Source organism: Coregonus clupeaformis, chromosome 35, assembly GCF_020615455.1.
Source record: "Coregonus clupeaformis isolate EN_2021a chromosome 35, ASM2061545v1, whole genome shotgun sequence".
Lineage (NCBI taxonomy): Eukaryota > Metazoa > Chordata > Actinopteri > Salmoniformes > Salmonidae > Coregonus > Coregonus clupeaformis.
Genome location: NC_059226.1, coordinates 13,548,181 through 13,571,772, shown reverse-complemented (window position 1 = coordinate 13,571,772; position 23,592 = coordinate 13,548,181). Strand labels below are relative to the sequence as shown.

The 23,592-nt window shown below is 42.0% G+C and overlaps 1 protein-coding gene across 1 annotated transcript in view; it reads right to left on the bottom strand.

The window, feature by feature from the left end:
• Positions 1-22,002, bottom strand: part of LOC121550302 (transient receptor potential cation channel subfamily M member 4) — a 78,449-nt gene extending 56,447 nt beyond the window's left edge. The window contains exons 1-4 of the mRNA XM_045210851.1: positions 20,802-22,002; positions 10,797-10,858; positions 10,478-10,655; positions 3,520-3,700 (exon numbers count right to left, since the gene is read on the bottom strand). Of these exons, the coding sequence (XP_045066786.1) occupies positions 3,520-3,700; positions 10,478-10,655; positions 10,797-10,858; positions 20,802-20,873 (493 nt within the window). The 5' untranslated portion in view covers positions 20,874-22,002. The remainder of the gene's footprint in view (positions 1-3,519; positions 3,701-10,477; positions 10,656-10,796; positions 10,859-20,801) is intronic.
• Between the last annotated feature and the right edge of the window lie 1,590 nt (positions 22,003-23,592).

Here is a 23,592-nt window from a genome sequence, read left to right as displayed (position 1 = left end):
CAGCTAGCTAGCACTGCAGTGCATAAAATGTGGTGAGTAGTTGACTCGAAGAGAGAGAAAGGCAATAGTTTTGAACAAATTAATTTATTCCAAAATTAAGGAGAAGCAAGAGAGAGAGAGAGAGAGAGAGATTTGGTTGTAGCTAGCTAGTTTAGCCTACTCAAACACCCGGCTCAAACAGAAAGGGAGGCTATGTTAGCTAGCTGGCTATCCAACACTAGAACTCTTCCAAGTCAAGGTAAGCTTTTGGTTTTATACATTTATTGCCACGGGGGCCGCCGGTGTAACTGCTACACTGCTTTCTGAATGTACACTGTACTGCATGATTATAGCGGGTTTACTAACGCGTTAGTTCTTGACAACGATGTAGGCTGTGTGTAGCGTTAGCGGTCATGATATGAAGGTTTGGCTTGGAAAGGTGTTTTCGCCTGGTCACAGACATCTGATGTGTTGTGCACTGAAGTCCACAAGCGAAGGGAAAAGGTGAGAGGAGGAGCGCGCGTAGATAGTTGCGAGAATTAATTATATATACAACGAGCAAAGTGATCATGCTGATTTTATGTGGCTGCTATGATAATGAACTGTGTTTTTTATTATTTTATTTAACCAGGAAAGGCTCATTGAGATTTGAAATCTATTTTTCAAGAGCGTCCTGGCCAAGATAGGCAGTATCAAGTCATTACACAATTACAGACAGACATCATGAAAAACAACTGACCCGTCTCCTCCCGTTGCTCCCCTCCGGCGCTCTGATTCGCCGGTCTACTGAGACACCGGTCTGAGCGCACCACCTCGGCAACACCGGAATGGAAACTCAACGCACCCTAATCACCTCCAGCGCACCTGCACCTCATCAGCTCATCACCACCCCTATATAGCCCTGGACTGTTCAGTGTTGTGTTGTGTGTGATTGTTAGTGTCATGTCGTGTACTTGCTCTTTGTTATTCTCTTTCTCAGTGTTAAGTAAACCTTGACCTTGTTGATTCCTGCGTCTGCGTCCTGCCTCTTCGTATCCTCAGTACTTGTTACAACTACAAGTAATCTAGTAAACATCCATAGAAATCACAGGAGCATAACAAAATCATAAAACAGGAATTTAGAAACATTGACAGGTGAAGGAATCAGCCTCAAAATCCTTCATCAATGATTTAAAAACACCAAGTTCTTCCAGTTTAAAAGTATATTGTAAGGCGTTCCAAGCCGATGGCGCAGAGTACATAAAAGCCCTTTTACCAAATTCAGTTAGGACATTTGGAACAGTTAGCAGGATAAAGCCCTGCGAACCAAGGGAGTACCCACCAAATTTCTGAAGAATAAAAATGGCTAGATAAAATGGTAGTAAATCCAAAATGGCTTTGTAAATAAAAGTATACCAGTGGCAGAGCCTACGAGTGACTAGAGAAGACCAGCCAACCCTGGTATATAAAGTGCAATGGTGCGTAAGGGTTTTGCAGTTTAAAATACATCTCAATGCTCCATGATAAAGGGTGTCAATTGATCTCAAACACTGAGCGGAAGCATTCATATATAAAATATCTCCATAGTCTAGTATAGGCATAAATGTAGCTGATACTAGCCTCCTTCTGGCTTCAAAAGAAAAACAGGCCTTATTCCTAAAATAAAATCCCAACTTCAGCTTCAATTTTTTTGTAAGTTGTTGAATATGCAATTTAAAAGAGAGGCTGTCATCAATTAAAATTCCAAGATATTTATATGAGGTTACAACCTCAATCTCATTGCCCTGACAGGTAGTAATAGGTGAAAGGTTCAGTGGTCTGTTTCTTGCTTTAGAAAACACTATTAGTTTAGTTTTGTCAGCATTGAGGATAAGCTTCAATTGACACAAGGTATGATGAACAGTATAAAAAGTAGCTTGCAAGTTCTGGAAAGCTTTAGTGAGAGACGAGGCACAACAATAAATAACAGTATCATCAGCATAAAAGTGAAGTTGCGCATTTTGCACATTTTTGTCTTAATTATTTATATAAATAGTGAATAAGAGGGGACCAAGTACAGAGCCCTGGGGCACACCATTACAGACAGACAATTTAACAGACATGAGCCCATCAAATTGAGTGCACTGAGTTCTATCAGACAGATAGTTAGCAAACCATGCAACTGCATGCTCCGAAAGACCTACACTCGACAATCTCTGCCTCAGTATAGCATGATCAACTGTATCAAAAGCCTTAGAGAGATCAATAAAAAGTGAGACAGTGCTGTTTTTTGTCAAGGGCTTCAGTGATATCATTTAAAACCTTCATGGCTGCTGTAATTGTGCTATGCTTCTTCCTGAAGCCCGATTGGTACATTGATAAAATAGAGTTAGTATATAAAAACTATTTTAGCTGTTCACTAACAAGGGTTTCAAGTATTTTTGCCAGGCATGACAGCTTTGAGATTGGCCTATCATTATTTAAAAGAGTTGGATCTCCCCCTTTTAAAAGTGGTAGGACAAATGCTGATTTCCAGATCCTTGGAATTTCATTACATTCCAGGGTTAGACTGAACAGATATGTAAGTGGTTCAGCTATGAAATCAGCTGCCAGTTGTAAAAAGCAGGGATCAATAAGATCAGGACCTGCAGGCTTTCTCTGATCTAAGGATTTCAGGGCTTTATGTACCTCCTGCACTGAGAATGGCGAAAAGCTAAAAGTTTGACCAGCTCTCATTGGTTCATCCACACAAGGTTGTACAGAGACAGAGGATACTGAATCAAACAGCCTACCAGATGATACAAAGTGCTCATTGAAACAATTCAGCATTTCAGTTTTGTCATATACGGCAACAGAGTCCTTCAATACACATGACGGTATTTCATTAACATTACTATTACCAGACATAGACTTAATAGCCTTCCAAAACGTTCTAGGGTCATACAGGTTATCAGTGGTAACAGACATAAAATATTCAGACTTGGTCTTCCTGAGAAGAGAAGAACACTTGTTTCGTAGCTGCCTAAAAAGAAGCCAATCAGCATCAGAACATGACTTCCTTGCTTTAGCCAAGGCTAGATTACGTTTGTGAATAATACAGTACAGCTCAGAAGAAAACCATGGATTATCCCGCCCTTTAACTCTGAACCTGTGGAATGGGGCATGTTTGTTTACTATTTGGAAAAAAAACATCATGAAAGAACTTCAAGGCAGTTTCCACATCAGGAATAAGCTCAATCTTGCTCCAGTCAAAATAAAACAAATCATGAAAGAAAGCCTGCTCATTAAAACTCTTAAAATTTCTCTTACGAATAAAGCGTGGGTTTGTCTTAGGTACCTTAGTATTTCTAATAGCAACAACAGCACAATGGTCACTTAAATCATTACAGAAAACACCAACCGCAGAATATTTATGTGGAACATTTGTCAATATCTGTGTATAGGATAAGTCATGACTAGAATATAGTATATACATATAAAGTGGGTAAAACAGTATGTAAACATTGACCAGTGTTCAATGACTCTATGTTCACATGGCAGCGGTCTCTAAGGTGCAGGGTAACGTGTCTGTGTGTGTCTCACCTGTGCTCTGTGCTGCCCTGACCAGCCCCTGTCTCAGCACCTCCCTGACCCAGGTCTTGACTTTCTCCCGCCCCTCACCCCCCACCACAGAAACCACCAGGTTGGGGGAAGGTAACCCCCAGTGGGCTGTCATCAGGGTGTACACGATCTGAGGGGGGGTGTCGCACGACAGACGCAGGAACTGACCAATAGGAAGAGAGAATGGAAGAGGTGGAGGAGGGGACAATGAGTATCGCAATAAAGTGATAATAATCAAGAGGATGTGGTGAATACTGGTGCGGCTACATAAAGTAATTGCTAATTGGTTATTTTGCCTATGGTGTAGTTAATCAGTGGCGAAGAGATATCAGTACAGGTGAGAACATTCCGTCTGACTGAGCCAATGTCGTGAGGCCTGGCAGCACTGCTAGAACACTGACTCCTCTACCATCGTTCCATAGAATGCCAGACAGACGTTCTGCTGTGAAATGAATAAATATGACAGCCTCATACCTCACCTCTGCTACATCAAAGCTCTTTCTTTGTGTATATGAAAGACACTTCACTAGCAACTTACAAAGCAACCAGGCAACGAGCAAGAGATTGAAATGAACTATGTTCATATTTTTATTCATTTAGTGTCAATTAATGCTTGAGTGTCATATTAGTTTCATAACTTATAGCATCTTATAACATCATGAGATTAGGTAAGTAAGTAAACCTTGGAGAATTATTGTCACGCCCTGGCTCTGGGGACACTGTTATGTTGAGCCAGGGTGTGTAGATCTATGTATTCTATTTCTATGTTGGGAGTTCTAGTTTGTTTATTTCTATGTTGGCCTGAGTGACTCCCAATCAGAGGCAACGAGTGTCAGCTGTGGCTGGTTGTCTCTGATTGGGAGCCATATTTAAACTGTCTGTTTTTCCCCTTTGTGTTTGTGGGTTCTTGTTTCTAGTTGGTTTGTGTTAGACCGTGAACTGTCACGTTATCGTTTTGATCGTGTATCATAAATAAAGAGTATGTTCGTCTGCAACGCTGCGCCTTGGTCCTCATCTCTTACCGACGATCGTGACAATTATGCTTTGTCCAAGCCAGAATGGCCCACAGGGCAGGAGCCTCCTGTTTCTTTAGCGTGAGGCAACTTGATGTACAAGTACACCCCCTAATGCTGAGTGCCGAGCATGGGCATCAGGTCCCATTTCTTGGAGTCTTTGGTATGATCTGACAAGGGATCGAACCCCCAACCTTCCAATTTTAGGGCGGACATTCTAACCACAAAGCCACTAAAATGGTAAATCATGAGATTAGCATAAATTCAATCACTCAGTAGGGTTATGAGGTAACATACACTAAATATACAAAAGTATATTTTTTTGTATTTTTCGTACATATTTCCCTCTCACACTTTTCATCCTTCTACAAAATATACTTTCCTGCAACCCGCCTCACTCAATGTGGAACGGATTCTATTATTGACTTACCTTTTATCTAGAATCTCCAGTTGATACCAGCTAGCCAGCTAACTAGCTACTTGCTATTAGCCACCGTTACCGGTTTTCACCCAGAACATCGGATTTTCTGCCGGAATAACTGAATCACTGGACATTAACACCGGATCGCAACTAGCTACCCGCAACCGAATTGGATGTTTCTGTTTGGCTAATCACCACTGCCCCTGAAGCAAGCACCAGTTAGCTTTGAGCCAGGCCCATATCCCGGCTATCTACCTCTCTGTCTACCGGACGGGAGTAGCCAGCTAACTAGCTACTTGCCATTAACCACCGCTAGCAGTTTCTCACCATTGTCCGTGGCCTGCACTACCTACCAGCCAGCTCTAGCCTGGACTATTATCGGCCAGTCTGCACTGTCTGCACAGCGCGTTATCGACCCAGAACATATCGGTTTTTCTGCCGGAATCACTGATTCACTGGACCTTTAACACCGGATCATCGTAGCTAGATAGCTGCAATCAAATGGACGTTGTTGTTGGCTAATCAGCCTCGAGCTAGCCACGAGCCAGGCCCTTCTCCCGGCTATCTACCTCTGTCAACCGGACGGGACCTCCTAGTGTTGACACGATGCCCCGCCGATCCAACACGGCTGGTCAGCCAACGAAATCGTCTGATGCGATTACAACAGGTTTCCCGTTACGACGTCGACCACAAAGATCCATCTGCTAGCCCCGGCCCGCTAGCACACACTAGCCGTGGCCTCTTGCTCGCCAGTGCTATAACAGCCCCCGAACTACCTCCAAACTCTCCTATTGCTGTTCACCGGACCTTATGATAACTCAGCTATACAGCTGATGCCTGCTGGACTGTTCCTTTATACGGTAACGCATCCTGTTTATGTTTAGCCTCAGCCCAAACTTTGTCGCCATTACGAGCTGTTGTCTTAGCTCTCTCGAATAACACCTGTGATTGCTTTATGCCTCTCTCCCATGTCAATATGCCTTGCTTATTGCTGTTTCTGTTATTTCTTATTGTACTATTTCACTGTAGATCCCCCAGCCCAGCTCAACCTGCCATAGATAGCTCCTTTGTCCCACCCCCCATACACGCGGAGACCGACTCAATCGGTGCCTCCAGTGATGCTATCTTTCATCATTACCCAACGCTTAGGTTTACCTCCACTGTACTCATATCCTTCCATATCCTTTTCTGTACATAATGCCCTGGATCTATTCTACAACGCCCGGAAACCTGCCCCTTTTTTTCTCTGTACCCAACGCACTAGAAGACCAATACTTAAAGCCTTTAGCCGTATCCTTATTCTACTCCTCCTCCGTTCCTCTGGTGATGTAGAGGTTAACCCAGGCCCTGTAGCCCCCAGTATCACTCCTACTCCCCAGGCGTTATCATTTGTTGACTTCTGTAACCGTAAAAGCATTGGTTTCATGCACGTTAACATCCGAAGCCTCCTCCCTAAGTTTGAGTTATTCACTGCGTTAGCACACTCTGCCAACCCTGATGTCATAGCAGTGTCTGAATCCTGGTTTAGGAAGGCCACCAAAAATTCAGAAATGTCCATCCCCAACTACAACATTTTCCGTCTCGATAGAACTGCCAAAGGAGGTGGGGTTGCAATCTACTGTAGAGAGCTCTATCGTACTATCCAGGTCTGTGCCCAAACAGTTGGAGCTTCTACTTCTAAAAATCCACCTTTCCAGAAATAAGTCTCTCACTGTTGCCGCTTGCTACAGACCCCCCTCAGCCCCGAGCTGTGCCCTGGACACCATATGTAAACTGATTGCCCCCCATCTATCCTCAGAGTTCGTACTGCTTGGTGACCTAAACTGGGATATGCTTAACACCCTGGCCAACCTACAATCTAAACTAGATGCCCTCAATCTCACAAAAATTATCAATGAACCTACCAGGTACAACCCTAAATCTGTAAACATGGGCACCCTCATAGATATCATCCTGACAAATGTACCCTCTAAATACACCTCCGCTGTCTTCAACCAGGATCTCAGCGATCACTGCCTTATTGCCTGCGTCCGTAATGGGTCCGCGGTCAAACAACCACCCCTCATCACTGTCAAACGCTCCCTAAAACACTTTAGCAAGCAGGCCTTTCTAATTGACCTGGCCCGAGTAATCTGGATGGATATTGACCTCATTCAGTCAGTAGAGGATGCCTGGTTGTTCTTTAAAAGTGCTTTCCTCTCAATCTTAAATAAGCATGCCCCATTCAAAAAATTCAGAACTAAGAACAGATATAGCCCCTGGTTCTCCTCAGACTTGACTGCCCTTGACCAGCACAAAAACATCCTGTGGCGTACTGCATTAGTATCGAACAGCCCCCGCGATATGCAACTTTTCAGGGAAGTCAGGAACCAATATACACAATCAGTTAGGAAAGCAAAGGCTAGCTTTTTCAAACAGAAATTTGCATCCTGTAGCACTAACTCCAAAAAGTTTTGGGACACTGTAAAGTCCATGGAAAATAAGAGCACCTCCTCCCAACTGCCCACTGCACTGAGGCTAGGAGACACGGTCACCACCGATAAATCTACAATAATCGAGAATTTCAACAAGCATTTTGCTACGGCTGGCCATGCTTTCCACCTGGCTACCACTACCCCGGCCACCAGCTCTGCACCCTCCGCTGCAACTTGCCGCTGCAACTTGCCCCCCCCCGCTTCTCCTTCACACAAATTCAGACAGCTGATGTTCTGAAAAAGATGAAAAATCTGGACCCCTACAAATCAGCTGGGCTAGACAATCTGGACCCTTTCTCTCTAAAATTAGCCGCCGAAATTGTCGCAACCCCTATTTCTAGCCTGTTCAACCTCTCTTTCATAACGTCTGAGATCCCCAGAGATTGGAAAGCTGCCGCGGTCATCCCCCTCTTCAAAGGGGGTGACACTCTAGATCCAAACTGTTACAGACCTATACCCATCCTGCCCTGTCTTTCGAAAGTATTTGAAAGCCAAGTTAATAAACAGATCACCGACCATTTCGAATCCCACCGTACCTTTTCCGCTATGCCGTTCGGTTTCCGAGCTGGTCATGGGTGCACCTCAGCCACGCTCAAGGTCCTAAACGATATTATAACCGCGATCGATAAAAGACAGTACTGCGCAGCCGTCTTCATCGACCTGGCCAAGGCTTTCGACTCTGTCAACCACCGCATTCTTATTGGCAGACTAAATAGCCTTGGTTTCTCTAATGACTGCCTCGCCTGGTTCACCAACTACTTCTCAGATAGAGTTCAATGTGTCAAATCGGAAGGCCTGTTGTCTGGACCTCTGGCCGTCTCTATGGGGGTGCCACAGGGTTCAATTCTCGGGCCGACTCTATTCTCTGTGTATATCAATGATGTTGCTCTTGCTGCTGGTGAAGCTCGGATCCACCTCTATACGGACAACACCATTTTGTATACATCTGGCCCTTCATTGGACACTGTGTTAACAAACCTCCACACGAGCTTCAACGCCATACAACACTCCTTCCGTAGCCTCCAACTGCTCTTAAACAATAGTAAAACTAAATGCATGCTCTTCAACCGAACGCTGCTTGCACCCGCCCACCCGACTAGAATCACTACTCTCGGCGGGTCTAGAAAGTTAGATCTAGAATCGGCTTCCTATTTCGCAACAAAGCCTCCTTCACTCATGCTACCAAACATGCACTCGTAAAACTAACTATCACCAAAGCCCCATATACTACCCACCATTGTGACCTGTACGCTCTTGTTGGCTGGTCCTCACTACATATTCGTCGCCAAACCCACTGGCTCCAGGTCATCTATAAATCACTGCTAGGCAAATCCCTGTCTTACCTTAGCTCACTGGTCACCATAGCAACACCCACCCGTAGTCTGCGCTCCAGCAGGTATATCTCACTGGTCATCCCCAACGCCAACACCTCCTTTGGCCGCCATTCCTTCCACTTCTCTGCTGCCAAAGACTGGAACGAACTGCAAAAATCTCTGAAGCTGGAGACTCTTATCTCCCTCACTAACTTTAAGCATCAGTTGTCAGAGCAGCTTACCGATCACTGCACCTGTACACAGCCCATCTGAAATTATTCCACCCAACTACCTCATCCCCATATTGTTATTTATTTTGCTAATTTGCACCCCAGTATCTCTATTTGCACATCATCTTTTGCACATCTATCATTCCAGTGTTAATACGAAATTGTATCTATTTTGCACTATGGCCTATTTATTGCCTTACCTCCATATCTTACTACATTCGCACACACTGTATATATATTTTCTATTTGTATTTTTGATTTTATGTTTTGTTTACCCCATATGTAACTCTGTGTTGTTGTTTTTATCGCACTGCTTTGCTTTATCTTGGCCAGGTCGCAGTTGTAAATGAGAACTTGTTCTCAACTGGCTTACCTGGTTAAATAAAGGTGAAATAATGTTTTTTTTTAAATGGCCTTACTGAAGAGCTCAGTGACTTTCAACGTGGCACCGTCATAGGATGCCACCTCGACAGTCGATTTTTACGCGCTTCAGCACTCGGCGGTCCCATTCTGTGAGCTTGTGTGGCTTACCACTTCACGGCTGCCCCGGTCAACTGTAAGTGCTGTTATTGTATAGTGGAAACGTCTAGGAGCAACAACGGCTCAGCCGTGAAGTGGTAAGCCACACAAGCTCACAGAATGGGACCGCCGAGTGCTGAAGCGCGTAAAAATTGTCTGTCCTCGGTTGCAACACTCACTACCGAGTTCCAAACTGCCTCTGGAAACAGCCGCACACAAGCCTATGATCACCATGCGCAATGCCAAGTGTCGGCTGGAGTGGTGTAAAGCTCGCCGCCATTGGACTCTGGAGCGGTGGAAACACGTTATCTGGAGTGATGAATCACGCTTCACCATCTGGCAGTCCGACGGACGAATCTGGGTTTGGAGGATGCCAGGAGAACGCTACCTGCACCAATGCATAGTGCCCACTATAAAGTTTGGTGGAGGAGGAATAATGGTCTGGGGCTGTACAGAGAAATGGTTTGTCGAGATCGGTGTTGAAGAACTTGACTGGCCTGCACAGAGCCCTGACCTCAACCCCATCGAACACCTTTGGGATGAATTGGAACGCCGAATGCGAGCCAGGCCTAATCGCCCAACATCAAAGAAGGGACCAACTCCATGTTAATGCCCATGATTTTGGAATGAGATGTTTGACTAGAATGTGTCCACATACTTTTGGTCATGTAGTGTAGCTGAGTCACTTGATGGTTATGAGTTGACGGGCTGTAAGCCAGCTACCTAATTCATTAATCACCCACCCTCCCGCCACTGACAGAGCTGTGTGTGTGTGTCCTAGTGTTATTTATACTTTAGTAATACCCTGGGCTGATTGATTGAGCGCTGGACACGGCTGAGTAAACATACACTGTCCTCTATGAGGTCATCAACCTGGGACAGAGAACAATCCCGTGTATGTCTTAGCATGTGTATGTCCTAGCATGCCCATGCATGAGTGTGTGCACACGTGTGAGTGTGTGTTACCCACATGGCTGTGCCTACTGCCGGCCCCTGCAAACTCCAACTCTCCGTAGGCGTCGGTGGGGTACTCTGAGGAGTGCTGAGAGCTGTCCCACTGGCTGACGATGGCTGCCCCGAAATAGTCTCTCGTAGCGATGGAGCCGTGTGTTTCACTCACACCCCCACACTGGCACAGTGCCCCATTACTGACAGGGGCAGAGAGAGACAAAGACACACATACACACACACACACACACACACACACACACACACACAGCCAGTCATTACAGTCAACAGAAAATACCCAAAATCAAAAACACAGACGGCGACCCAGGGAGAGGCTGTACCTAAAGCAGTCCTCTATGAATGTGGTGCACACTCTCTTCTTGATTATCTTGGGGATCCAACTCTGTGAGAGAAAGAAATTGGGTAACTATTAGTCGCTGTTACCTAACAGGCTACAGATGTTGAATGTTATGCTAAACTGGATGTACACTGTATGGTTGCAATTATAGTTCTTTTTATCGTTTTGGTGCAATTTTCATAAGTACTGTATGGGTACATTTTCACAACTCTTAGTACAAAACTCAAACAGATCATCAAAAATGTGTTTCACACAAACAGTCACTTTTTCACCAAACTTAATCAGTGTTTCATCTAGAAATACATGTTTCACATTGCAATAAATGTTCATATAAAATAATGTCCTTTCACAATGCAATGCTCACATTACTTTTGATACAAGTCTCTTCTCTTTTGTTAAAATATGTTTTACTATTACTTAATCCAACTGTTCTTAATTGATTATCCCTTAAACGTTTGGTAAACCTATAGATTCTATAGATTTTGATAACTACATAATAAAATCTATGTCTGTAAAGTAGGAACATAAAAAGTATGTTATTTATATATACACTCAAATGTACTACTATGATGACTATTATGATTTTACTTCACAATAAGTTTTTAATATTGACAAGTTCAGAGATGATGGGGGGGGTCACACTGCTTTAATAAAATTGCATTGGCAGCCAGTACAGTACTGTAATACGGTAATATATACCATTTACATAGCAGTGACAACAGTCCACAAATTTGGTATGTGACCCCAGTCGGAATCGAACCCACAACTCTGGTGTTGCTAGTGCCATGAACTGAGCCATGTACAGGTCCACTACAATACATATACTGAGTGTACAAAACATTAGGTGCGCCTGGCACCTACTACCATACCCTGTTCAAAGGTACTTAAATATTTTGTCTTGCCCAATTCACCTTCTGAATGGCACACATATACAATAAATGTCTCAATGTTTAAAAATCCTTCTTTAGAGATGAGATACGGAGAGATTTTAAAATATAAATGTTGGTCGAGTTGCGCTGTTTCCCACACACAGCTGTGCAGGCCGAGTGTGTCCCTATAGTACACGGACACATCCCGGATTAAGTTCAGAATGACACAATTTAATGTATACAACATCTAAAGACCTACATCACTATACTGATAGCGTGTCCGTTTCTAAAATGACATATTTTGGAGCTTTTGTTCATGTCTTTTGCGTGCCCTGATACTACACAACGAGCAATGAGGAAGTGAATCGTGGCTGGGGTTAAGTTTCTCAAAAGGAAGCAAAATCACACAAAAAGTGTCTGGACCCTTCTATAACATGTAATTTACATAAAAACTAGAGATTTACTTCAGAAATTGGACAATTCTAATGTAATTCCCATTGACTGGTCGTGGTTTTTCAGATGCCTTAACAATACAGTTTGCAGGTCCATCTGAACCCTGATATTATGACATAACCACCATTCCTGGACCTGACTCCAAAAGCGAGACACCGATGGACAGTACCAGAAAATAAGCTCTATTGATTCTATTTCCTCGTGGCAGAGTCTGCACAAGGCTGACTGTTCAATGCCCCATATATTGAGCATTATTTTTGTAGCAATATTTTATATGATAGCTTAAATTGAAACGAACGGATTGATGTGTCAATTGTTGTTTTATATATCAGTTCATAGACCCGATGCCAAGGTATTGGGACATCAAAGACCGGTTCCAGACAAACCAAAATTGTATACAGCATTGCTGTCAAACCTTTTGACTAAGTGAAACTGATACATTTTTTAATTTATACTAATAATTTGAAGCCATTTATGATTTTTTATGGGTGGCAGACAGACTAATTCTTTCATTTCTTCTTTAAGTAATTGTCTCTTCCAATTTTGTGGTAGAGCAGTGATGAGTTGGTTATAATTTTGAATTGAGCATACACCTCCATACACTGTTGTTAGTTGCTTGTGTGACATCATTTTACCATCCTTGTTTACAATGTCCTTCATAAATATTATACCCTTCTTGTACATTTCTTCCAATATTTTTGTTTTCTCTATCAGTACATTGGAGTTTAGCCATATTATTTGCTGTACTATTAGATCTTCCTTTTCTGGAGGATGAAACTGAAATTGTAGGCAACGTTACATGACTTCATTTAAAAAGGAGGATACATTAAACAGAGATCCATTGTCAATCCACAAAGGTAAAGAGCCCACTCTTAAACAGGATGGGTCTCTCTTAATAGCCTGCTAGAAAACCAGTTTGGATTTTGATGCAATTTCAGTACAATGGAGGCTTTAAGAGAGGTTTAATGTCTTAATATTTAATAGTTTTAACCCTCCAAACTCCTTTTCATTTTATAAATATGCTCGTTTAACTTTACCTGGTTTACCATTCCAAATATAGTAAAATTGTAAATGGTTTATTGTGTCAAAATCGGAATCTATATTTTTTTCAGAATTTGGATGAAAAGATTGCATCGCAGTTGCTGAGAGAAATTATGTAATTTGAATCTTGTGTAGTATAGCTTTGTAAACAAAAAGGGAGTAATGAAGTGATCTACAGGACCTCGATGAGGACCAGCCAACCTTTTGATACAGGATGCAGTGGTGAGTATTAAAACTCACCTGTGATAAAGCAAAGGGCGCTATGGTAGACAGCATCCAAAGGGTTAAGAGTAGTAGCTGCTTCAATCTGATAAATGGTGTCTCCATAATCAAGAACTGGCAGTTAAGTTGACTGTACAATCTGCTTCCTGCTGTTTAGGTAGAGGCAAGATCTCTTTCTAAAAAATGAAGTGCACTTTAAATCTCTGCTTTTTAACTATACTGAACAAAAATATAAATGCAACATGCAACAATTTCTAAGATTTTACTGAGTTAGGGTTCATATAAGGAAATCAGTAAATTGAAATAAATTCATTAGGCCCTAATCTATGGATTTCAAATGACTGGGCAGGGGCGCAGCCATTGATGGGCCTGGGAGGGCATAGGTCCACCTACTTGGGAGCCAGGCCTAGCAAATCAGAATGAGTTTTTCCCCTCAAAAGGGCTTTATTACAGACAGAAATACTCCTGTTTCATCAGCTGTCCAGGTGGCTTGTCTCAGACGATCCCACAGGTGAAGAAGCCGGATGTGGAGGTCCTGGGCTGGCGTGGTTACAAGTGGTCTGCGGTTGTCAGGCTGGTTGGACGTACTGCCAAATCCTCTGAAACAACATTGGAGGCGGCTTATGGTAGAAAAATGAACATTCAATTTTCTGGCAAACAGCTCTGGTAGACATTCCTGCAGTCAGCATGCCAATTGCATGCTCCATCAAAACTTGAGACATCTGTGGCCTTGTGTTGTGTGACAAAACTGCACATTTCAGAGTGGCCTTTTATTGTCCCCTGCACAAGGTGCACCTGTGTAATGATCATGCTGTTTAAACAGCTTCTTAATATGCCACACCTGTCAGTTGGATGGATTATCTTGGCAAAGGAGAAATGCTCACTAACAGGGATGTAAACAAATTTGTGCATAACATTTGAGAGAAATAAGCTTTTTGTGCGTATGGAACATTTATGGGATCTTTTATTTCAGCTCATGAAACATGGGACCAACACTTTAAACATGAAATCTTTGTCAATCCAAATGCTCAGATATTTATAGGCGGGAACCCGATCGATGGGCGCCCATCCAATGAATAAATATGTAGTCCATCTGAAACATGTATTTAGTCTTTCCCGCATTATGTACAAGTTTTAAACCAACCAGGGATTTCTGTAAGGCAACAAGGTTAGATTGCAGCTCTAACATAGCCTGGTCAACAGTTGGGGAAATGCATACATAAGTGTCATCTGCATACAGATGAATATTACAAGTTTTAACAAATAGACCAATATTATTTATAACATTTATAAATAGTAAAGAGGACAGGTCCCAATACCGATCCCTGCGGTATACCTTTGGTAATATCCAGGGGCCTCATTAATCAAAATTGCGTAGACACTATTCTAAAACACTAACGGTAGCTAACTCCGTTCCGTACATATGTGGGCAACCGCTGCATTCAAACGAGGCTGCAATGAAAACTAATGGGACTGTAGCGACTGTGTTGGCATCAAAATCCAGGGTGTGAACTAAGTTTCAATTCAGCGTTGATTGACATGGTAATGGACCAATAGTATTGGAGAAAAGTTGAAGAAACTAACCCTGCTGACACTCTACGTTAAAGTGTGACATGTCACGACATAACGTACGGCAGGCATTATTCAACTCATTCTGTGCCGTACAGCCTCTTTCCACCAGGTGTAGCGCTTCTCTCGCAGATTAAAAACAAGAAATGATCAATGGTGAGTGTAATGGTGAGTGTAAAGTTAATTACTCGTGAGTTCATCAATTGTTAATTAATTCAATTGTTAATTTTTCGCATAATCACTGCGAGCCATCATGACTCTCAAAACCCGTGACAACCACAGTTTAATTGTGAAGATAAATTTAGCGCCGCCCTAAAAACCCTATTCAAATTCGACACAAACCTTCAAATAGGTACGTAATGAGACTTTACAGTGGGGAAAAAAAGTATTTAGTCAGCCACCAATTGTGCAAGTTCTCCCACATAAAAAGATGAGAGAGGCCTGTAATTTTCATCATAGGTACACGTCAACTATGACAGACAAAATGAGAAAAAAAAATCCAGAAAATCACATTGTAGGATTTTTTATGAATTTATTTGCAAATTATGGTGGAAAATAAGTATTTGGTCAATAACAAAACTTTCTCAATACTTTGTTGTATACCCTTTGTTGGCAATGACACAGGTCAAACGTTTTCTGTAAGTCTTCACAAGGTTTTCACACACTGTTGCTGGTATTTTGGCCCATTCCTCCATACAGATCTCCTCTAGAGCAGTGATGTTTTGGGGCTGTCGCTGGGCAACACAGACTTTCAACTCCCTCCAAAGATTTTCTACGGGGTTGAGATCTGGAGACTGGCTAGGCCACTCCAGGACCTTGAAATGCTTCTTACGAAGCCACTCCTTCGTTGCCCGGGCGGTGTGTTTGGGATCATTGTCATGCTGAAAGACCCAGCCACGTTTCATCTTCAATGCCCTTGCTGATGGAAGGAGGTTTTCACTCAAAATCTCACGATACATGGCCCCATTCATTCTTTCCTTTACACGGATCAGTCGTCCTGGTCCCTTTGCAGAAAAACAGCCCCAAAGCATGATGTTTCCACCCCCATGCTTCACAGTAGGTATGGTGTTCTTTGGATGCAACTCAGCATTCTTTGTCCTCCAAACACGACGAGTTGAGTTTTTACCAAAAAGTTATATTTTGGTTTCATCTGACATTCTTCCAATCGTCTTCTGGATCATCCAAATGCACTCTAGCAAACTTCAGACGGGCCTGGACATGTACTGGCTTAAGCAGGGGGACACGTCTGGCACTGCAGGATTTGAGTCCCTGGCGGCGGAGTGTGTTACTGATGGTAGGCTTTGTTACTTTGGTCCCAGCTCTCTGCAGGTCATTCACTAGGTCCCCCGTGTGGTTCTGGGATTTTTGCTCACCGTTCTTGTGATCATTTTGACCCCACGGGGTGAGATCTTGCGTGGAGCCCCAGATCGAGGGAGATTATCAGTGGTCTTGTATGTCTTCCATTTCCTAATAATTGCTCCCACAGTTGATTTCTTCAAACCAAGCTGCTTACCTATTGCAGATTCAGTCTTCCCAGCCTGGTGCAGGTCTACAATGTTGTTTCTGGTGTCCTTTGACAGCTCTTTGGTCTTGGCCATAGTGGAGTTTGGAGTGTGACTGTTTGAGATTGTGGACAGGTGTCTTTTATACTGATAACAAGTTCAAACAGGTGCCATTAATACAGGTAACGAGTGGAGGACAGAGGAGCCTCTTAAAGAAGAAGTTACAGGTCTGTGAGAGCCAGAAATCTTGCTTGTTTGTAGGTGACCAAATACTTATTTTCCACCATAATTTGCAAATACATTTCATAAAAAATCCTACAATGTGATTTTCTGGAAAAAATTCTCTCAATTTGTCTGTCATAGTTGACATGTACCTATGATGAAAATTACAGGCCTCTCTCATCTCATCAAGTGGGAGAACTTGCACAATTGGTGGCTGACTAAATACTTTTTTTCCCCACTGTATATAAACTCTTTATAGTGTTTTATTTACATTTTAGAGGTGATAAGTTGGACCAATCGGGTGAAATTAGCCAGTTCCCCACACAACATATCTCCCCCTTTCACTATGACGCAGCAGCTTTCGCTTCCTCACCCCCCATTTTTAAAAAGACCCGGCGGAGCTCCATTGCTTTCTTCGATCATGCAGAGACGGGCAGCATGAAAGTCTCGTCATTTACTTTGCTGGAAAGGGGAGACATTGTGCTTTACAATGGTATTCATATTACAGTTGACCTGGAAGTATTACGTTTTTGGGGCACTAAAATAAGGTCAAATGTACAGAACAGTGCGATGTACAAAAGTGTGTTAGCTACCGTTACTTACAAACAGAATTTAGAATGTTCATATGCATAGAAAAGTGTGATTTATCAAACAATCCTACAAGCGTCATATGCACACCGGTAGGAGATAACCATTGATAAATACCAATTGTTATCAGTCTCAGTGCTCGTGCACGACCTTGGCTATTTGCATTTCGAAACTCCCCTAATGAACCACATATGGTCAGAATCATCCCTGTGTGTGTGCGTGTTTGTGTGTATACCCATTGTGTGTTTGTGAGTGTATGCCTGTGTGCATGAGCACTGTGTCCTTACAGCACATTACAACTAGGATTTTGTACTGTTGTATGGACAAGAATGTACTGTGGGATACTGTAAGTGTCAGGTAAACAAACTTGTATGTAACTGGTAGAACCTGACTAGCAGTAGCTGCTGAAAGGGGATTGACATTCTATTCAGAACTCATATCCTTCATTCCCATTGACCTGCAACCCAGTACCTGTCATAGCATGGTCAGTGCATATAGAAATGATATATCAATTGTGGTGGAACTGCATTAAGACGGCTAGCTGCTCTCGTATTCTCTCTGTCTCTCACACACACGCACACTCCCGCTCTCTCCATGCAAATATTGAGCCAGTCCACTCAAGCGCCACTATTCAACAGAGTACATTAGAGATAGAGACAGGAGAGGCAAATGAGTGGACAAGCTAAAGGTATCACAAGACAAGTGCAATACCTTTTCTTTCACTGTCTTTGTATTTTCTCTCTTGAACGGACTCTTGTCCAGCCTTCAATCACTTATCTCTCCTTTGTTTATTTTTCTCAGATCAATGGCAGTTGTGCATAGTGCATACAGATATAGGATCTTAATTTGAGCCAGTTTCCTACAGCAGGAAAATATTCCTGAGGCAACAGGAAATGTGAATTATTATGTGGGTTATATTCAATGGACATTTTTGTAGAGGTTGATACAATTCTAAGGGAAAATCAAGTCTGACATTTCAAAGTGGAAGCCTTTTTAAACCTCAAATACACACAAAAAATTGTTCATTTCCTGCATTGCACGAAAGTTATCCTGCAACAGGATGATCAAATTAAGATCCTACAACTGTACCAGCATGTGGGCTATCATGCCTTATCTTTTGTGACAGATTATGGTATCATTTTAATTCCTAAGTTTAGTTTGTTAGAGGCTGCATACTTATGTATGTCAAGAGGCCAGAGGGCCCTACAAGTCATGTTTTTACTACTTTGTTTGTCGGACAGTTCCAGCTGCTGTGCAGCTTAAATGAGCTGTGTGTCCGACTGCTCTTGTCCTGTCAGTTCATGCCTGAGAAAGATGGACTAGCCTGCTCTGGCGGCTTGAGACGCGCATGTCACAGGAGCGGTCTGTTTTTACAACAACACTGATGGTCATTCTCCGGTCATTGCCACTCAGAAAATAGGCGAACATCGACACAGAAATACAATAAAGTCAAAAATCTGGTTTAACATTACATTTTTAGCAGACGCTCTTATCCAGAGCGACTTACAGTTAGTGCATACATTTTTTTTTTCATACTGGCCCCCCGTGGGAATCGAACCCACAACCCTGGCGTTGCAAACGCCATGCTCTACCAACTGAGCAACATCCCTGCCGGCCATTCCCTCCCCTACCCTGGACAACTGTGCGCCACCCCATGGGTCTCCCGGTCGCGGCCAGCTACAACAGAGCCTGGATTCGAACCAGGATCTCTAGTGGCACAGCTAGCACTGCGATGCAGTGCCTTAGACCACTGCGCCACTCGTAGGTCTATACCTAGGGCTAGGCCTATAGGCATTTATCCAGCAGAAGACTAAACTGATGGTCTGTAAGTAACTGTCACAAGGATTGATAATTCACCACATAAATAAATAAAAAATAAATTTAAAAAATGAACCAGCACTTGCACTTTACTACTTTTTGCTAACATACTTAGAAAGTTACCCTAACTAATGGGGCAGCAGTCTAAGGCACTGCATCTCAGTGCTTGAGGCGTCACTACAGACCCCCTGGTTCCATTCCAGGCTGTATCACAACCGGCCATGATTGGGAGTCCCATAGGGTAGCATACAATTGGCCCAGCGTTGTCCGGGTTTGGCCAGTGTAGGCCGTCATTGTAAATAAGAATTTGTTCTTAACTGACTTGCCTAGTTAAATAAAGGTTAAATAAAAATAAATAAAAAATGGAAAACTGGACACTCAAACAACTGGGGAACATTACACAAATGTTCTCTCTCCCTAGAATTGTTAGCTGGGTAGTCTGGTTGGAAACTTTCAAAGTGGGCACACTTTCGTATAGGATATCACTCTCCCAACTAGTCTATGTTGTTTTGCATGTCTGTTTTGACAATTGATGGGCGTCAACTTGTTCCATATGGCTGCGTAATCCCACTTGGGTCAAGCTGCCACAGTAGCATACTGCAATTTTACCCCTAAATGTTTTTATTTTTATTTGATATAACCTTTATTTTATCAGGGAGTCATACTGTGACCAATGTCTCTTTTACAAATGAGTTACAATGAGTTTTACGCATCAATTACAGAAAATACACACATTCAAATATAAATACAAAATGCAAGCAGAAAGAAAAACATGGTCATAAAACACAAACATATTAATCAGTAATAAGGTCCTCAATCAGCTTTCTAAATTGCCCTAGAGACACCAAAACATCATATTTAAGATCATTTTGAAGATTGTTCCACAAATAAGGTGCAAGAAAACTAAAAGCTGATTTACCTAACTCAGTAGAAACCAAAGGAATTTCCAGAGTTAGCCATCCCTGAGTGGTAACTCGTATGTCTAAAGTTTAGTAATGATGTTAGGTACAGTGGGACTTTTTGTAAAAGGGCTTTACAAATGAAAACATTGCAATATATCAACCTACGTGACATCAAAGAGGGCCAAACAATTTTCTGTTAGAGAATGCTGGTCTCAGAGATGGGTGGCCTAGCGGTTAAGAGCGTTGGGCCAGTACCCGAAAGGTTGCTGGTTTGAATCCCGTAGGTGAGAAATCTCTCTGTGTCCTTGAGCAAGGCACTTAACCCTAATTGCTCTGGATAAGAGCTTCTACTAAAATTAATGCAGTGATGAGTACTAAAATTGTTGCCAGTAATAAAGCGCAGTGCGCTATGATAAACTGCATCTAACGTCTTTAATGAAGTGGCAGCTGCGTTCATATAGATGAACATCATTTATAACTAGGGATGCAGCAGAGATAGTGCTATGACCTGGTCTAAAACCCGACTGATGTACATTTAGAATACATTTCAAAGATAAGAAAAGTAATGTAATGTAATCGAAGTAAATGTTTCTTTTGGCAAAGTTTTGTATTATATAATAAAAGTAACACTATACCGCTGCTCTCAGTTAAACATTTAACACAGAATCGCTTGGTGCATAGCCTACTGTACCATTTACGCACGATTTTGGCATACACTACCCAAAAAGACACGGGCTATTTAATATGCGGAATTGCGTGATAACTCAGTAAGGTACAAGTGTTTATAATAGATGAGCCAAACCTGATCTTTATCGGATTTTCTTGTTCCGGTTCTCCCTCTGCCTCCTTCATGCTCTTTATCCGTATCCTTCATTACGCACTCTATCCCCTCTCTCCTCTTCTCAGGCAAGCGGCTAAAATAATTCTCGAATAGGTGCGAAGCCGACAGAAACAGCTAAAACCCAATTTTGATGTTTGAAGTTCACCGCTGGATGTGCAATGCAGACAGAGCGATGTAAATATATTTGGAGTAGCCGCCTCAGGCTGCGCTGCGCTCCGCCCACAACCAGTCACAAGGATCTATCTCAGTAAGTTTATATAGCTCGATGGTGCTGTGTTTAGATAGACCTATAGCCGAGCCCACCTGCAAGTAAGATGTACAGTATGTTCGAGGCACGGTGTAGAAATGGTAGGGCCTATGATAGAGAGCAGGGGAATGGGAGGAGGCCAAAAGGGTTAGGCTACAAGGGAAGGGCGGGCATGTAGGAAAGAATGGCCAGTGTCCGGCCTCCGGTGCGTCTCGAGTGCATTGCATTGCCTCGTGGATTCTGTTTTTCCCATCTTTGGAATAACAATCAAACAAATAAACCTTTGTTTAACATTGTTTGTGTTCAATCATGGCGCAACCATTTTCTGGGGAAGTCCTGGGATATACCTCGGGACAGTGTGTCACGGTGTGTCACCGACCTCACCCAGCATAAAAGCAACAATTCAGGTCATGTTTGATTGCATTCTCATAGGTCTACTGGCCAGGAAGCCTAGTTTTGAATAAATTAGGCTACCCATCATGTCCAGAAAGCATAAATTGATTCCAGGATGCTACATTAATAAATTACAAGGTGTAAATTATTTGGAAGAAGCCTTTAGACTGTTACCATTTGAATGTGGCCAATTTATTAAACACATGTTTAATTATAAACTAACCTAAATGTATTCATCTGACCAAAAGGGGGAGTTCAGCTACATCCCTGAACAGTTAGGCTTATAGGATATTTGAAAACTTGCAGGTGGGCAAACTGTAGTGTTCTGTAGTGCTTAGACCTACAGTGGAGAGAAGACACACAACTGTTTTCTCACATCAACACATCAATGTTAATTGATTTTAGAAGGGATATGGCAAACTGGAATCATGAATCAGCATTGAAACTGGAGTAGGCCTCCAACTGGGCACAAACTGGTTGAATCAACATTGTTTCAATGTAATTTGTCAACATATTGTGATGTGGAATCTACGTGGAAATTACATTGGATTTGAAAAAAGTAGTCAACCCTTTGGAATGACTTCGTTTTGAGGGAGGAATTTCAACCACAGGATTATGTAATCGTTGTAACACATTTTCAACATAGACAAACCTTTTATAAATTATGTTGAATTTATACATTTCAAACAATGTCAGATCTTCAAAGTTATATCCACTATCAGAAGAAAAAAAACAATAGGCTGGGCAGCACCTCCTACTGGAGAGTTGATCTATCTACAGCTATTCATTTGGTCTCCCATCCAGGGTTTTAACCAAGCCCAACTTTGATATTTGTCACTGACTACCACCAATGTGCTATCGTGAGAATGACTATTGAGAGATCTCTTAATAACAAAATATATTCACTGTTGCTATCAAAGTCATTCCAAAGAGTAGGTTTAACAGACCAAATGAAATGTAACCATAGTTTGTCATATATCATCAATTATACTATTTAGGCCTATATAGTATTTGCAAAGTCATCAACAGCTTTTGTTTCAATTCAACCCAGGGTTCAACTAAAAATAAACAATAGGAGTTAAAGGCCTAGTGTTTCAAGCTTTGGTTGATTTCAAATTGAATCTTCAAGTTAATCATTAATATGATAGATTCACATTCAATATGTAGATTCACTTCTCAAAATCAGTCAAACATCAAAGTTAAAGAATAGGACTAAATCGAATCAAACTTTATGTAAAATGCATTTAAAGTGGATATTGAATTGTGTTTGGTTGTCAACGCAACCAAATATCAACATTTGAAGGAGATGTATCTTCTGCTTGGATAGTTTCATCTGTGCCACTGACTTAGTCTGGCTTTAATTCCAGTTTGTCTACAAATTAATCATTGATATGTTGGATTCACATCTCCATCTCAACCAAAAATCTAAGTTGAAGAATAGGACTAAATCAATTTTATTTTTTATTATTTTATTTTTTTTTAATTTATTTATTTATTTATTTTTTTTTTTTTATTTTTTTTTTGTCATTTAGCAGACGCTCTTATCCAGAGCGACTTACATGAGCAATTAGGGTTAAGTGCCTTGCTTAAGGGCACATCGACAGATTATTCACCTAGTCGGCTCGGGGATTAGAACCAGCGACCTTTCGGTTACTGGCACAACGCTCTTACCCACTAAGCTACCTGCCGCCCCACACCCACGTCATTTCAACGTGGAAATGTTGGTAGTATTTGGTTGAGACCATGATCAATGAGATTTCAACCTTTATTCACCCACTCAAAAAGGCAGCCAGAAGTTTGTTGAATTGTGTGCTTTCAACCATCTAAAAGCACAACCAAATTCCAATGGGAAAACAATGTCTGATTGTTGGTTTAGTTGTCATCTAAATGTGTTATCACTGTGCTTTCAACAATTTAAAAGCACGACAAAGTTCAAATGGGAATACAATGTCAGATATTTTGTATTTATCAAACTTTAAATGCACTTTACATAAAGTTTGAAACACTATGTACTTTTAATGTCAGCTCAACTGCAATCCAGAACATTTGGTTGTGCTATTCAGTGAAGCACAGTGATAACACATTAAGTTGTTGTATAAATACAAAATATCT